Here is a 15,452-nt window from a genome sequence, read left to right as displayed (position 1 = left end):
CCCCTATCACTGTCCCTCTCTCTTCTCCTGTCTACTGCCCTGTCATGCTCTCCACTGATACAGGAGCTGATCCTCAGGAGGGGCTGGGAGAACAGTACTCAGAAAAAGTAATGCAGGCAAGGACAGTAATCTTCTTTTCGGAAGATCCTTACCCCAGCTGGGTGCCTGGCAGAGACCACAAGGAAGCTCAGGATGACTCAGAAGAAGTGCATCAAAGAATCATAGAATCGTTTAGGTTGGAAAAGACCTTTAAGATCATCCAGTCCAACCATTAACCTACGCTACCAAGTCCACTCTAAACCAATCAAGGGTAGACTAGACTAAACCATGTCCCGACTAGACTAAATCATGTCCTGAAAAGAGGGCAGATGGCCCCAGCTTCCCATAGATCCTGGGCAATCTCTGAAATGTGGATGGGCTATTGTCATCTCCACAGGCTGGGGAGCAAAACCCACACTCTCCATCAAGTGGAGTCAGAGATGTCTCTGCCAAGAAGCTTGTAATTTTTTACAAATTGTTTCTAACATGTTTCATTTCTAGACACATAGTTTCATATTTAGAAGGCAACCCATGCTTTTCACAAATGAGGGTACAAGTTATATTTGAAAACCATGCAAATCATGAAATACATATACTGTGCTTTTCATATAGATCACATCACTAAAAAACACTTGCATTGCAAGAGACTTGGCCTCTGTCCCTATAACCCTGTCCATGGTCATACTTCCAGCTTGTCTCTCCCTCCAGTGTATCTTTAGCTTTCCACTAGTCCTGAGCAAGAGGCAGGACAAGTGAGCTACAGTGAACCAGATGGGATGGACACCCAGAGAAGTTGTGCATGCGCCATCATTGGAAGTGTTCAAGCTCAGGTTGGACGGGGCTTTGAGCAACCTGATCTAGTGGGAGATGTCCCTGCGCATGGAAGGGGGTTTGGACTAGGCAACCTTTGAAGGTCCCTTCCAACCCAAACCGTTCTGTGATTCTATGACACTGAATGTGAAAACAGACAAAAGTTGTGGAAATGTTGTCGTTAACTTTGAAACCAGTTAACAAATTCAAAAGCTGTTGGGAAGGTGAAATTGAGAAAGCTGATGGGCAGGCATACAGTGACTGTAGACATCTTTTTTCCTTAAGAAACTGTGTTAAACAATGCAGCAAATAACTTGTTTGTGATTGCTCAAATTCACTGTAAGATTTCATGTCCCCTTGTAAGAAGGAGTATGTACTGCAGCCTGCAGCACACAGCTGTGTTGTATTTTTCCCCATCACTTAATGTATTTGTAACCATTTGTATCCAACAGATTAGGTGAGAAGTCCTTGGCAAAACAAGGCAGAAGAAAAAGAGGGAAGTATGTCACAGAAATAGAGGACGGCAGATCAGCAAAGCCCTGTAGCATGCGCTTAAAGTTCAAACAGAATTCCTTTGACCTTGCAGCTAAGGGACTTTTGGTGTCACAGCCTGTTAAGCTTCAGCCAGACACCATTACCTGCTCTGACCTGATCTGGGCTTGGGCCCATGTCCTGTTCATTCTCTCTCCCCTTCCTCCTGGGACAGTCAGTGCTGGACCTTTGCCTGTCTTGTGGAGAAGGTGGAAACGCTTTCTTGTCCACACTTGGGAAACAGGCGGTTCTGCAGCCTGCACCGCAGATGCAGTGTGCTGCTGGGAGGGAGGGTGGTGGTCTGCTGACATTCCTGCTGGTGCTTCCTGCCACCAGCACCTCCTGCACCGTCCTTTCCTTGCCAGCATTTTGCAGGGACAGGAATGTTGAACAGTGTTTGGCAGCTGGCAGTGGTGATTACTGTGTGGGGCAGGCACTGAAAACCTGCCCCTTCCCCTCTGCCCAGCTGCCAGCACTTTGGACACCTCCCCCAGCGCTGAGCTATGCAGCGGGGAGGCACAGCTGTCCTTGTATGTTGCAAAGAAACATAAGCCAAAGCAGATGAATGCAGGTTGTCAACAGGATAGTCTTTCTCACACAAAGTGCCAGAAAAAAGGGAAATCGTCATCCATTTCTGATGGAAGCTCTTCAGTATGCTCAGGTTTAAAACAACTACCTGCTTTTTTTCAAGAAGGTATTACCAGGCTGTAACAGTAAAGGATTTGTCCCTGCTCTGTAGATGGTGTGCTCATGAACAGTGGTCGATCCCTCCTTCAGGCTCTTTCACTCTCTAAGTCAGTGTCTCTGCTCCACCCTTCTAGTAAGTACCTCAATGCCAACCACATGGCGCTGTTTTGCATGAGGCTGTCTTCATCTCCCATGGGTACATGGCCTTTGTTTCTTCCAAAAGCATCCTGCGGCACAGGTTGTGCCTGGCAACTAAGTGAAATGTCCTTTTAGTCTCGCTGCTGCTTTGGTAAATATTCTAGCTCTCACTAACCTGAAGTCTACATTTGTCTGAAAACGCACTGATTCAGTGAAGCATGTTTAAGTTCATGTCTAACTTTAAAGAAGGCATAGTCTGATGCTTTGACTTAGGCAGGTGTTAAGTATCTTTCTGAACCATATCTGTGGTAGCTTTGCAAAAAGTGTCTGCAAAACTGAATGGCTTCTAATTTGGAAATGTTTGAGTGGTCTCTGTTGGGTTTTTTTTTTCTTTCTTCCAAAACATCCCAACTGAATTATTTATATTTTATTTTGCTTTTTAGACAGTTTGTTGAAAAGTGTCTCCTTGAGTCCTCTCTATTATTTCTAGGGTGTAAACTTGTAACACATTACACATCCTGTGCAGTACATAGATAAGTAATATTCCTCTTTATGTAGAGGGATTTAAATTTTGTTAATACTATAGGTAAAGCTGCATAAGACAGGTAATTGGAAATATTAGAAGAATGTCATTAAGATATTTTACAACAAATTCTGTAAAAAGCAAAATGAAGTGTGAATCATTCAAGTCTGGGTTGTTAAGAAAAACAGAAGAAATATTTTTTGTTAGTCTTAAAAACAGTCTGTTTGCAGGGACTGGCTATTCACTGATACCCGTCTCAGTTCTGGCAGATTCTGTCAACTACACAAAGCTTACTAGGCAATGGTCTTACCCTAGGAAAAGCTGCTTCTAATGTATATATGTTTTTGCTTTCCTAATTTTCAAATGACATCGCAAGCCCTTAATGACAAGCTTATGGCCTGGTGGAGGTCGTGCATTTCAAATAAACCTGATGACCTTGCAATCTGAGTGCCCAATAACTGTTTATGTCTTGCAGAGCGAGCATACAGTCTGCCTGAGCAGTCCCGAGAGAAAAGGTATGGGTACTCGTCGCACCCGCGCTGTGAGGTGCTGGGAGCAGGTCTGTGCAAGAATGCCATCTAGGGAGCAGAGCGGGGAAGAGGCCTCGGCACCCCTCGCAGCAGGGTTTTTAGCAGCAATTCAGGGGAGCGCTCCCTGCCCAGGTGATCTGTAAGCCCGTGCTTAAACCCTGTGCTGAGCTCAGCCTGGCTCTCTCTGTGCCATCCTGCAGTGGAGATTTGCTGTGCACCACTGCGGGACATGCATGGTAAGGAAGTGCTCCTGTTCGCTATAGGAGCTCCTGTCTGCTGCAGGAATGTCCAAAACACTGTAATGAAAGCAAAGGGGCTTTTGATATCAAACGTGATCTAGGCAAGCTTGTAACACATTGCACATTCACAACACTCCACTAGTGCTAGTGTTACTCCTTTTTATAAAGAGGGGTTGCAGTCTTTTTAATAACATCAGCTAAACCCACAATAAAACATGTAATTGTAAATGTTAGGTGAAATAAGCACCCTCCAGATTCTGCTCTGTTTTAATGGGCTGTTCCCACTGGAATAAGCTTTTTTCACTGGTCTCTGTTTCAGGATTCAAGAGGAGGAATGGAATAAATATATTGTACCCTCAAAAAATGAATCCGAAAAATGTAAAGTGAGTCGGACTTTCAGCTTTCTGATGAACAGAATGACCAGCACACGGAATAAGGGCAAGGTAATTTGGGATTTATGTCTATATTATATGTATAATTCATATGTATGTCACTGTAATTAAATGAATTATAGATTATAATCTAAATTTTATGTAAAGATAAGTTGCTGTTTATTACAAAACCACATAAGTAATAAGAAGAAACTTTTAATTTTTTAATTTTAACACATATGCTGGATACTCTGAAATGGCCTTCATATTAAAAAACAGCTTTCCTTTCAAACAACAGCCTTTGCTGAACAATATCAAGTATTTGCTTTGCCATTTTTTTGATGTTATTAATAATCTCATTTGCGATTTAGCCAAAGTTTAAACGTATGAATTTCCTTTAAGAAATAATTTTCTTTGTTAAATAAAACTAAGAGGTATGGGCCTGTTCTTGCAATTACTGTCAATAAGTACATGAGTCCGTAACTTCTACATTGGCATGTAATCAGTTGAATTTGCTTTATTTGAAGCTAATGGGACTTCCTGCATGAGTAAGTACTGCTTAGCATTAAAAAATTGCAGATTTGAGGACTGCACAGTCAAACACACATACTGTGAAAGGTAGATTAGAACATTTGTGGTTTAATTTTGAGACATCTGAAATTTAGATTAATGGCATCAATTAGCAGCTTGAGAGATGGATCTTTCCATCTGGCCTTTTGGCAGTTTTGCAGGCTTTCTAGTATGCCCTCCCGTGCCCCAGGATATCTGAACGTACATGGATGTGAGGATGGTTGGCTGAGCTGGTATCTTCACAGTGATAGAACTGGCTGCAAACATGTATGTCTGGACCAGCAGCCATACATAAGCCTGTCTCCTAAAGAATAACTACCAGTGCTGCTCGGGGAGATGTATACTCACACCAACAGGAGTACTGTAAAAACAGGCAGAATTTATTAAATTCATTAACACTCATTCAAAATTGGTTATTTCTAATGTCTTCCAAGATTTAAAGACAAGTCATCTAAATTTACATAACTGCAGCTTTAACTGCAGAGGTGTGAGTTTGCTTGTATGCCTCGGGGACATGTAGGCACTGATATTTGTTTGTATGTGCACTGAGTCAATGACGCTTCTTAAATTTTATTTTCTTTCCTTTTTGCAGCTTTATAAATGTATTTCTGCCAGTCTTTCTTGATAATGCTTGCTGGCATAATGATAATGCTTCCTTGATAATGCCAGCTGCCAGTGAAAGCAATGACTGCATCATTTTAGGACTTCAGCGGTGTTGGATATAATAATATAGTACTGTTAGAAGTCTTCCAGGGAATAAATGGTTTAGAATAATTTGCTCTTAAAAGGGAATGTTTTAGTGTTTTTAACATTGAATCAGTTTATCTTCTTTTCTAATGTCCATTTTCTTTTACTTTTTTCCTGCCTCTGCTGTTGGGGATGAAGACAAAAAATAAAGATACCAAAGATAAAGAGAAACTGAACAGGCACAATTTTGCAAATGGGACCTTCTCAGGAGTTATCCCATGTATGGCCTGTGAAAAGGCCCTCCTAGGAAAGGAGTCACTGCAGTGTTCCCGTAAGTAGTTGCTGGCTTCTGTGTGTGATCCTACAGTATTCCGAATCCTGCTTTGGAATCCTGGTTCAGCGTTTTGTTTCAAGAAGAAACCCTGCCTAGACTTGGATATTCCTGGTTTATGTAGTGAGCTGAGGTTGGCAAGGCAGTGGGAGGAAGGATGGCAGGTGACAGCTTCAGAAGGGACCACGGCCATCTCCTAGCGCCAGTACACTAGGCAAAAACTCCCTCCTAGCCGGGGGCTCTGGCATCAAAGCATCCTAAGGGCCAATTTAGTAAGTGGACATGGAGGAGGGAAAGCAGTGAAGCCTCAGAGTAACATATTCTGCGGGCTGGGGACCCTGTTGGGTGCCAGGCTTTGAAACGTGCCTTCTCTTTCAGATTGCAACATGATTGTGCATAAGAGCTGCAGGGAGTGTGCTCCTGTGTGCACCAAGGTAACGTTCCATTCTGAACTGTTCTTACTAGAGCATATCTGCTTTCCAAGGGGTCTAGAAACGTCATGAAGGAAAAAAGAAAGTACACACAGCCTGCCCAGACCCAGATTTCTGGAGGAGGACACTCCACAGCCTGCTGAGGCAGTCACTCCCAGTGTTCAGCTGCCACTGCAGACAGGGCAAAATCAGTGCTAGAGCTGATGTATACTGTCTCCTTTTAAGTACAAACACAGGCATGGTGAGGTTATCATGACAAACAAGTTGCTTTCAAAAGTAGATGTGTAAGGCTTCTGCTCTCATAGAATAAAATGGGACTTGCAGCGAAGTGTGCCACAGCAGTACAGGTCTTTTTTCAAATTAGTGGAGTGTGTTTTTCTGGTGTAGCTGGGTTTTGCTTGCAGGGAAAACGTGTTTCCATACAGACTCTTCAGGGTAAACAAGCTTTAAACTGGACATAAACAAGGTGTTTTTATTTATTTTGGTTATAGCTGTTGCATCATAGCCTTGCACAAATTTCTGGGAAACTTTAGTGCATTAGGACAGCTGAACTGATAGTTTTAATTACTGGGATTGGTGGGTTATTTGTCAAGAGAAGACAAGAGCACCTACTACCCCTGGTCTTCTCAACAAGAATGAGATGCAGAAAATGTTCACTGACCCACCTCAAGTGAAATACATGTCTAAACACAGCAGGCTTTTGCTACAGGTTTTGCAAAAGTCGACTTTGGAAGGGGGATTGATTCTGCCTCTGATACCCAGGCTTCCTCAGGCAGTGCCCTGCCACAAGTGCTTCAGGCTTATTTGAATATAAAGCCCTGAATGTTAACTCCTTTTCTTGCAGCCTTCACAGGCAATATTCATAAAGAGAAAGTAGAATGCTGTAACTCTGTGACTTTGTTTCAAATAAACAGATTCAGTTTTGTGTTGTAGTACAAATAATATCATTCTACTCTGAATATTGTTATCTGTCAATAACTAATAAACTTGGATTTATTGGTTATTGGTAGAAATCAGGACCATAATTTAGGAACATTTTCTTGAAGCCCTTTTGTGTGATGATATATGGCAGTGAGTTACTGACTTGACTACTCAGTGTGTTATCTGCTATGATTTCCTTGCAATTTCAAAAAGGTCTTCTTTTTTCAGAAATCCCAGGAGAGATGTCATAATAAAAACAAACCCCAAGCTGCTGTAACAAGTAAGTTAGGAGGTGTAAACCTAGCGCTTCTAAGTTAAGCCTTGGTTAAAAATCATGGGACTGACAACACGAACTTTACTACATCATTTGTGCGTTTCTATTTCTCACTTCAGTATCTGTGAGAAAGTGTGCGTGTCTCTAATACGAGTAGGATTTCTTGAAGAAATGGCAATTGAATTAACTAATCCTCTACTAAAATGAGTGGGAGTTTTACTACATTTTGTTTTCAGTGAGAATGAAAATCCAAAGTAGTCAATTCGGTCTTGTGCTTTTGAGTATGTCATTTACTGTATGCACAAATATTTGGGTCTCCTATGTTTAGGTTGCAGTGCTAAAGCATGTATGATTTGAGATTGTTTTCTTACCAACAGCATCCATGCCGGAGCTATTCCACTTTGCCTAGAGGTTTATCGTTATATTCTGTGGGAGAGCATCACAGTCTTGTACCATGGCAGGTGGACATTCTTGGTACCCAGTACAGGTCTACATGAACACCAGATAGCATTTCACAGATAACTCTGCTGCTGATGACATAGTCCACATTGTTTGTCAAAATGTTGTGTTGTGCTTTGCCTCACAGGTTCCCTGCCTGGAGATGTTTCACAGATGGTGCTTTCCCCAGTGCGTTCTTCTTCCTCTGTGCCTATTGGACTGTCTGCTGGAAGGAGGGAAGCCTCACAACAGTCCCACTTCTTGTCCAAAAGTGTCCCCAGTGCCAGTTTTGAAAGGTAGAGGGCAGCTGCTGGGGGACTATGCTAAATACATCATTCAGCATTTCAAGGAAAATTTAAACGGTTAAATAAATGTGGGATTTTTTTTTCCTGCTGTAGAAGATCTATGCCATTTTCTGAACAAGAGTCTGAGACTAGCACCTGGAGGTCCAGGTCACGGTCTGAAGAGATGTTACAAGCATTAGGGACCTTTTCTTCAATGGATCCTTTTATGATGGAAGGTGAGAAGTATTGCACAGATGTTGCATTTTATGACCTGTGTTGGAAAGTGCAAAATAGAAAAACTCCTTAGTTGATACAGGAAGCCACTTCATCTGCTAAAAGAAGAGCACCTGTTTTTGGTCATTATAATTGTGTCCCTCATTAAAATGATACAGGCACATTAGTCTTAAAATACAACTTTTCCTTTCTTCCTTGTAACTAACTCTGTCATAACTTTAGAATACTTTTGTATGGTGTTGCCATTTTAGAATAACAGGGATAAATGTATGTGGCATCCTTGTAGAACCAGAACAGCAATATACTTTTCTTCTGCACTCATCTAATCATCTCCATTGACAGTGTACATTGCAAAACATAAACCTACATCACTTGTATTTCCTCAGTAGCCCCAAAATCTTACCTCTCACTAGTGAACTGCGCTCCTAAAATGGCTACATATCCTTGTGAGATGCATAGAAATAGGCTTTTTCTGTAGCTAGGTGTGAGACTGGATTTCAAAGCTGGAGGGCATTCACTCACAAAGGATGGTGCAGATATCTCTCACTGGACATCTGCCAAATGGCCAGTGCCTGTCTGACACCAAAGCTACATTTGAAAATGTTGGATTTTATTTTTAAGTTTTAAAAAGTTTCTTCAAGCAAAGAGGTATAAAAAGGATTTCATCTGAGAAAAGAAGGCCAATGTTTGCAGAAGCCTCATCTAAAGTTCATCCCTGTGATGTGTTTCCCTTACTATATGAATAGATCTGCATGTGCAAAGGGACTTCCCTTACTGTTCATATGCCTGGTGTTAATGAGATATGCATTTTCTCATAGATGATGTGGATTTGTCTCAGTGGACTGATCTGCACACAGATGCGCAAGAGTTTGAGGCAGAGTCCTGGAGTCTTGTTGTGGATCCAATGTTCTGCAGCAAGCAAGAAAAGGATGTCATCAAGAGGCAGGATGTAATTTTTGGTCAGTATTTCAAAGTTTTGTGTGGTTTAAAAACAATTTGGCATAGAAAATAGAGAGGGAACCTACGCATTTGATGTCCAGAAGAATGAATGCTTCAACTCAGAATAATAAGAAGGTTCAAAGAACGTTTTTGTTACAAATTACAATGTGTTCTAGAGCTAAGGAAATGGAGAGTAGTGACTACCAGAGACATGTCTGCCCTGTTCACAGAATGGCTGGGGTTGGAAGGGACCTTATCCAATCCCCGGCTCAAGCAGTTGCAACCCCAGCTTGTTCAGTGGGGTACAGTTGAGAGAACTGTGCTGGAGCCAGATAAGTTAAGTCTTCCCACTGACATAATCTATTAGGTTTGAGGCTCACACAGAAAAAAATATTATGACTGTATATTTGAATATTGCTAAAGTCTGTCTTAGAAGGTGTTCAAAATGTTCAGGTGATACTATGCTGTTTTCTTTTATACTGCAGAGCTGATGCAAACAGAAGTGCATCACATCCATACCCTGTTCATTATGTCTGAAATATTCAGGAAAGGGATGAAGGAAGAACTGCAGCTGGACCACAGCACAGTGGACAGAATATTCCCCTGCTTAGATGAGCTACTGGAGATGCATAGGCAATTCTTCTGCAGAATGAAGGAGAGACGGCAGGAATCATGTGAGGCAGGGAGCGAACGTAATTTTGTCATCAGCAGAATTGGAGACATTCTTGTGCAGCAGGTAGAGGCATCAGCTCTGTTAATCCTTTATGTACTCAAGGATCCCAAATTAAACAATTTATTGACTTTAAAACTTTTTTGGGCAAGAAGAGAGCTATGGTTGCCTCATAAAATTCAAAGGCTGTCCCCTCCAGATTATTGCAGGGTAAAATAGCAATAAGAAAAAATCAGTACTGACAGGTAACTGTGATGAGCTTGGGATGAACTTCTACCTATATGGTGCAAGCGATAAGGAAAGTGATGAACTTTGTCCTGTTCACAGTAGAAGGCTGCTGCCATCATGCCATACATGGACTGCAAAAAATGGAAGCAATGGATTCACTTTTTTAATAGTTGAGCAGAGGTGTGAAGAATTGACTGATGATGGAAAAGAAGCTACCTGTTCATTTCTTGTAGCGATCTGGCATGGTGCATCTCAAGTTGCTGCTCACTATAGAAGGGGTGGTCACTGCGTGTTTATGGTGGCTGTAGAACAGTTAAGTAACTGCTTGCTGGTCAGTTCCTTGCAATCAGGAGAGTGTGGCTTTTCATCTTTGGTCAGTCAGTTTTCAATCCACTGAAATAAAGAAGCTGAACTGTTATCTTGTCTAGAAGCGGTGTGGAGATCAGAAAAATGCAAGTAAGCCTCAAAGGGATTGTGTTTGCAGAGAGATGAAAGAAACACTACTATAATAATTGTTCTAGCTGTTATTGGCAAGACTGTAGTGGAGGTCGCTTGTGCTCTCTCCAGCCTGTGTTCCTCTTCTTGCTCCTAAAAACAGCTAGCTCATTTTCATTTTGTGGTGACAGGCCCTGTTAGTGAAATTCAGAGAACTTGAGAAACAGATAGCATAAAAGTTCTGTATCTGTACAAAATACATTAACTAAAGGTATACACTTTCCTGTTAGGTGCAATGCTGAGCACAATTCACTTATTAATTTCTTCAGTTTTCAGAGGAAAATGCAACTAAAATGACGAAAATATATGGAGAGTTTTGCAGCCATCAAAAAGAAGCTGTTAATCTCTTCAAAGAGTTGCAACAAAACAAGAAGTTCCAGAATTTTATTAAAGTAAGTTTACATGGAAATATGATCGCTATTGACAAAATGCTCAGGAAAAAGATACATAGCTTTTACTTAGATTTAGGATTGAAATTATATTCAGTAACTCACTTTTAATAGCTAATAAAAATGGCAAAGTTTTTTCCTCCTTAACCAGTGAGCTGATAAATTACATTTTTTCTTTCAATTTTAGAAAGCTTTGGCATCAAGTGTGTATTACACACATGTTCCTGTTATAGTACACCTCATCTCTGAGGGCAGCAACTGTTCCTTGGGGATGGTTCAGATAACCCAGCATTTTGTTTTAGTTTATTCTAATGCATTTAGATCATATTTCTTATTAGTCAATTGGTGGTTTAATATGCATTTGCAACTTAAGATATATATTTGTATCTGTGCAGCTGAGAAATAGTAATCTGTTGGCACGACGCCGAGGAATCCCCGAGTGCATTTTGCTCGTCACCCAGCGAATCACCAAATACCCTGTTCTGGTTGAAAGGATATTGCAATACTCAAAAGGTGAATAAAAGCTGAAGTGTTGCTTCATGTCTGGAATCCTAGCACGTTTCTAATGTAAGGAATAAGCACTGCTACAATATAACAAAAGATGAAATTCACTGCTCTGTAGAGAACCAGGGCAAAGTATCTACTGTTCAGGCAAATGTCACCTAAACAGGGTGTCTGGTGTATGTAGTCTTTGCCAGGGCTCGGTTGTGAAGGTTTCCAATATTCCAGCTGGGTAAGCCGTAGAAGTCCAGAAGAGCATACTTGCTTTAGGAAAAGATCTTGGCTAGAGGATGTGAACTAATTCAGGCATGCATCTGCACCTTCTTTGAAAGTAATTCCAGTGGAGTCTCTCGTAAGTAGGGCTAGGCAAATGTTTTGTAAATTACTCCCCAGTTTTTCAACCAAAGCTTGAATGACCTCTGGAATTTCATAGAGCATTTTAGAAATACTAATAACTTACAGATATGCTCCCCAAATGGGCAATAAATGAGTGTTGTAGAAATTGCATATCCAAATGCAAACCCTTTGTGCTTGCAATCATGTTTCAAGGGTTTTTTTTTACTTAGCCAGAAGAGTAATATAGTATATGATTTACTTAGGCAGTAAATTTTTTTAAATGCTAACAGCTCATAAATATGTCAGAAACTATTCAACACGTTGTTTTGACTAATGTATAAGTCTGAGGTACATGTCATCTTTTAATAGGCAAGTCAAGCAAAGGTAGATGCCTCTAATACTTCTAGTAAATTGATTACCAGGCTCAACTTAAAATGACATATTTATCAATTTAAGCTTTGCATCATGTTGATTGTTTCCAGAAAGTAAGGAATGATATCTTCTCTTGAATATGCTGACTACTATCATGTTGTTTATTTTTTGTTTCATACAGAAGGAACAGAAGAACATAAAGACCTGTGCAAAGCCCTTTGTCTGATTAAGGACATGATTGCAACAGTAGATTTGAAAGTGAATGAATATGAGAAAAAGCAAAAGCTGCTGGAAATTCTCAGTAGAACTGAAAACAAAACATATACAAAGCTGAAAAATGGCCATGTTTTTAGGAAGCAAGACTTGATGAGGAAAGAGAGGATACTTCTTCATGAAGGCTTAGTGTACTGGAAGACAGCGACTGGTCGTTTCAAAGGTATTCCATCTGAGCAGTAAAGTCCTTTAACTCTTTATTTACAAATAACATGTGAAGATTGTTTGGTTTAAGAATGAAAATACTTTGTTATGCTGTACTGCAGACGTGAATTTCTGAGGTAATGGTATTGAGAATATGCCACTAATTGCTGTAAGAGTAGTTCCAGAAGCTGCCATGTTTTGTGGGTAATCCACTGTATATCTGGGTAAGGAGACAAGTTCACATACAAAGCCATCAGCTGCATTTCTTCTTCCAGTCCCCTCCTTTTAGTTCATTGATTTGCAGTTTCATCCCTTAACATCGAGTCTTGACTTGCACGTTGATATTGTTCACAGTACTGGCTATTGAAAATAACGCATGAAAAATCGCATGCTGTTCTTCAGTACTGGTTACTGTGACATCCACCGTGAAAAAGAAAACCTGAAACCAGATTTGGCTGGAGCCCAATTTTTACATGCAAGCTCAGCATGTGATTTTTGGTGTTAATCACATGTAGGGATTGGGGGTTTTTTGAGCTACTAATATTTGCTGTACAATATAAAGCTATCTGTTCATTATTATTCCAGAAATACTTTTACCAGTGTAATACTGTGCTGTGAGTATATGTTATAGCATAGGTAAAACAAAATTTATGTGGGATAGTCTTTGCCAGGTTGCCTGTGAGTGGCCTGGGGAAGCTGTACTGACATTGGAGCAAGGATTTCTTCTTTCCCTGGGCATGGTGCTGCAGGAGGGTGGATAGCAGAAAGTGCGGTCTTTCCTGGGAGACACAAAGTGATGGCTTGCAGTTGCTTCATGCAGTCCATAGGCTAATCCAGATACTTCCTGTTTAATTTACTGTAGGATTCTGTGGGATATTTATTGATCAGGGCTTCTCCCTTTTTAAAGATAAAAGAAGAAATTAACTATAATTGTAATAACTTTAATTTAAAAACATTATTTTCTTTTTCTCATTTTAAGACACCTTAGCTCTGCTTCTAACTGATGTACTACTGTTCTTACAAGAAAAAGATCAAAAATACATCTTTGCAGCTGTTGTAAGTATATTGTGAAATATTTGAATATACAAGTTGCACTTTTATTTCTATATTTCTCAAAAGTTAGGTCCTCTTCTAGGTTATTCCCACGTAATTTTTTCTTTCCTAAAATGCTGGTAGTTCATTCAGAACAGTAATACGCCAGTGTATGGAAAATTAAGTTTATTTTCAAAATGAAATAATTTTTTTAGGAAGAAGGATGAAAATAACGATTTTTTTAGTGTTATGCCTCACCTGATTATGAAGGCAGGAAGCAGAGCAAGCTCTTTCAATTACCTGAAATAAATTTTAACTTCTGGTTCTGTAAAACAAAACAGAAGAATAATTTTAACTGCAAATGTAGTAGTAAACGCACATAAAATATATGAAAAGTCATGGAGAGAAGTTCCCAAACTATATAAACACTATATGAATACTGTGTCTCAGTATCATGGAGCCTCTGGGATTTACTTTTTAGCACACACCCAGTGCTTTACTTGTTCATAAATACTATAATGTATTTTTAAAAATAGTTTAAAAAGATGTCTGAATACTCAAAACTTGCAGGCTCTTATGCCTGGTGAGAATATATATAGTCTGACTACACTAGGACTAGAATTAGTCCAATTAATTGAAAAATCGTGCTCTTCTGAAAGTGTGATGTTTTATAAGAAAGTAATTTATTGTTTGCATGTGCTGTGACTGTTTCCCCCAGGACCAGAAGCCTTCTGTTATCTCCCTTCAGAGGCTCATAGTAAGAGAAGTAGCCAACGAAGAACGGGGGATGTTTCTGATTAGTGCTTCATCTGCAGGGCCTGAGATGTATGAGGTTCATACCAACTCCAAAGAGGAACGTAACAACTGGATGAGGCATATTCAAGATGCAGTTGAAAGGTAGAGGAGAAGGCTTTGGGTTTTCATCCTGGTAGTCCAAAGCAGATGGGAGGTCAGCTGGGTATTAGTGACAGTGTGCTCTCTGTTCTGCATTGCACTGGATCCATTCTGTGAGGCTGAGTTTTCCTCTGAGCTCAGGATTCACAGTCCCCAAAACCTCACCACTGCTTCTGCCAAACTTCCCATGTTACTTCTGGTTTCCCACTGAATCAGCAGACCCTTCCCGCTCCCCATTAGATGTCCTTACCATCCATTGCAAGCTTCCCTTGTCTTTGCTTTTGGCACTGGATGCTTTCCAAAGTCCTACAGGTGTCCGTACAACCATTTTGGGGAAATCTCCGGTCATGCCTGTTGTCTTGGTGTCAGCTCCTTAAGAATGGCAGGGAAAGCATTGCTCCTCATGGGGCCCCAGTTTATGCTTAGTATAGCAAACTTGCGTGAGGGCCAGCCACCCATTCACTGCATGATGCAGTCTTACCAGAATTAAAAGGAGTCCTTCAATCTGGTTTATGTCCAGTCACTGCTTTTTAAAGGAGGAGAGAAATGGCATGCTCCTGGATTGTAGCAAAAGTTGGTGTTGATGTTGTGTTCTGTTTATTATGAACACAACACTGTATGAATGTATGACATACAGATTTTGCTTTACCCACTTTTTTTTGCCTTTCATCTTTGAAGTTGTCCAGAGGAAGAAGAAGAAGGAAAAATGAGTGAATCTGATGAGGACAGGCGTATCGCTGAGGCCAAAGCATCCAGAATTCAGAAATGTCAAGGTGTGGTACCTTTCCTGCCATTCTGGGAGCTCCTACATCCTGAGAGTTCAGGGTGAATAATGAGTCCATACTGGCTGGTGTGTTCAGAATGGCTTGATAGACAGGGTCACAGGGGAGGAAGCTGGGGTGGTCTGATTTTATAATGTGAGTCTATTGAAAGAGAACCAATTTTTTCCAAACACTTCATATTTTTGCTACATTTCCATGAGTACAAAAGAAAAAGAGAAGTGGATGCTTTCAGAATAAATACTGAATTTCCCAGATTAGCATCAGGGCCAGGTAGTTCCCTGTTTGTGGAAATACCTCAAATCCTCAATAATTGTGTGTCTTTGTGCTTGTTTATGGCATTTCATCCTTTGCTGCTATTA

The 15,452-nt window shown here is 40.5% G+C and overlaps 1 protein-coding gene across 1 annotated transcript in view; it reads left to right on the top strand.

Annotated features, from left to right (window-relative positions):
• Positions 1–15,452, top strand: part of ARHGEF28 (Rho guanine nucleotide exchange factor 28) — a 62,370-nt gene that overhangs the window by 16,259 nt on the left and 30,659 nt on the right. The window contains exons 6-20 of the mRNA XM_075726134.1: positions 3,204–3,243; positions 3,817–3,940; positions 5,324–5,456; positions 5,835–5,890; positions 7,037–7,088; positions 7,669–7,816; positions 7,919–8,040; positions 8,857–8,997; positions 9,463–9,713; positions 10,640–10,762; positions 11,155–11,272; positions 12,150–12,404; positions 13,365–13,441; positions 14,136–14,314; positions 14,990–15,084. Coding sequence (XP_075582249.1) covers positions 3,204–3,243; positions 3,817–3,940; positions 5,324–5,456; positions 5,835–5,890; positions 7,037–7,088; positions 7,669–7,816; positions 7,919–8,040; positions 8,857–8,997; positions 9,463–9,713; positions 10,640–10,762; positions 11,155–11,272; positions 12,150–12,404; positions 13,365–13,441; positions 14,136–14,314; positions 14,990–15,084 — 1,914 coding nt within the window. The remainder of the gene's footprint in view (positions 1–3,203; positions 3,244–3,816; positions 3,941–5,323; positions 5,457–5,834; positions 5,891–7,036; positions 7,089–7,668; positions 7,817–7,918; positions 8,041–8,856; positions 8,998–9,462; positions 9,714–10,639; positions 10,763–11,154; positions 11,273–12,149; positions 12,405–13,364; positions 13,442–14,135; positions 14,315–14,989; positions 15,085–15,452) is intronic.

This window comes from Pelecanus crispus, chromosome Z (genome assembly GCF_030463565.1).
Source record: "Pelecanus crispus isolate bPelCri1 chromosome Z, bPelCri1.pri, whole genome shotgun sequence".
Classification (NCBI taxonomy): Eukaryota; Metazoa; Chordata; class Aves; order Pelecaniformes; family Pelecanidae; genus Pelecanus; species Pelecanus crispus.
Note: the sequence above shows the minus strand (reverse complement) of the source record. Positions and strands in the feature narration are given on the sequence as shown.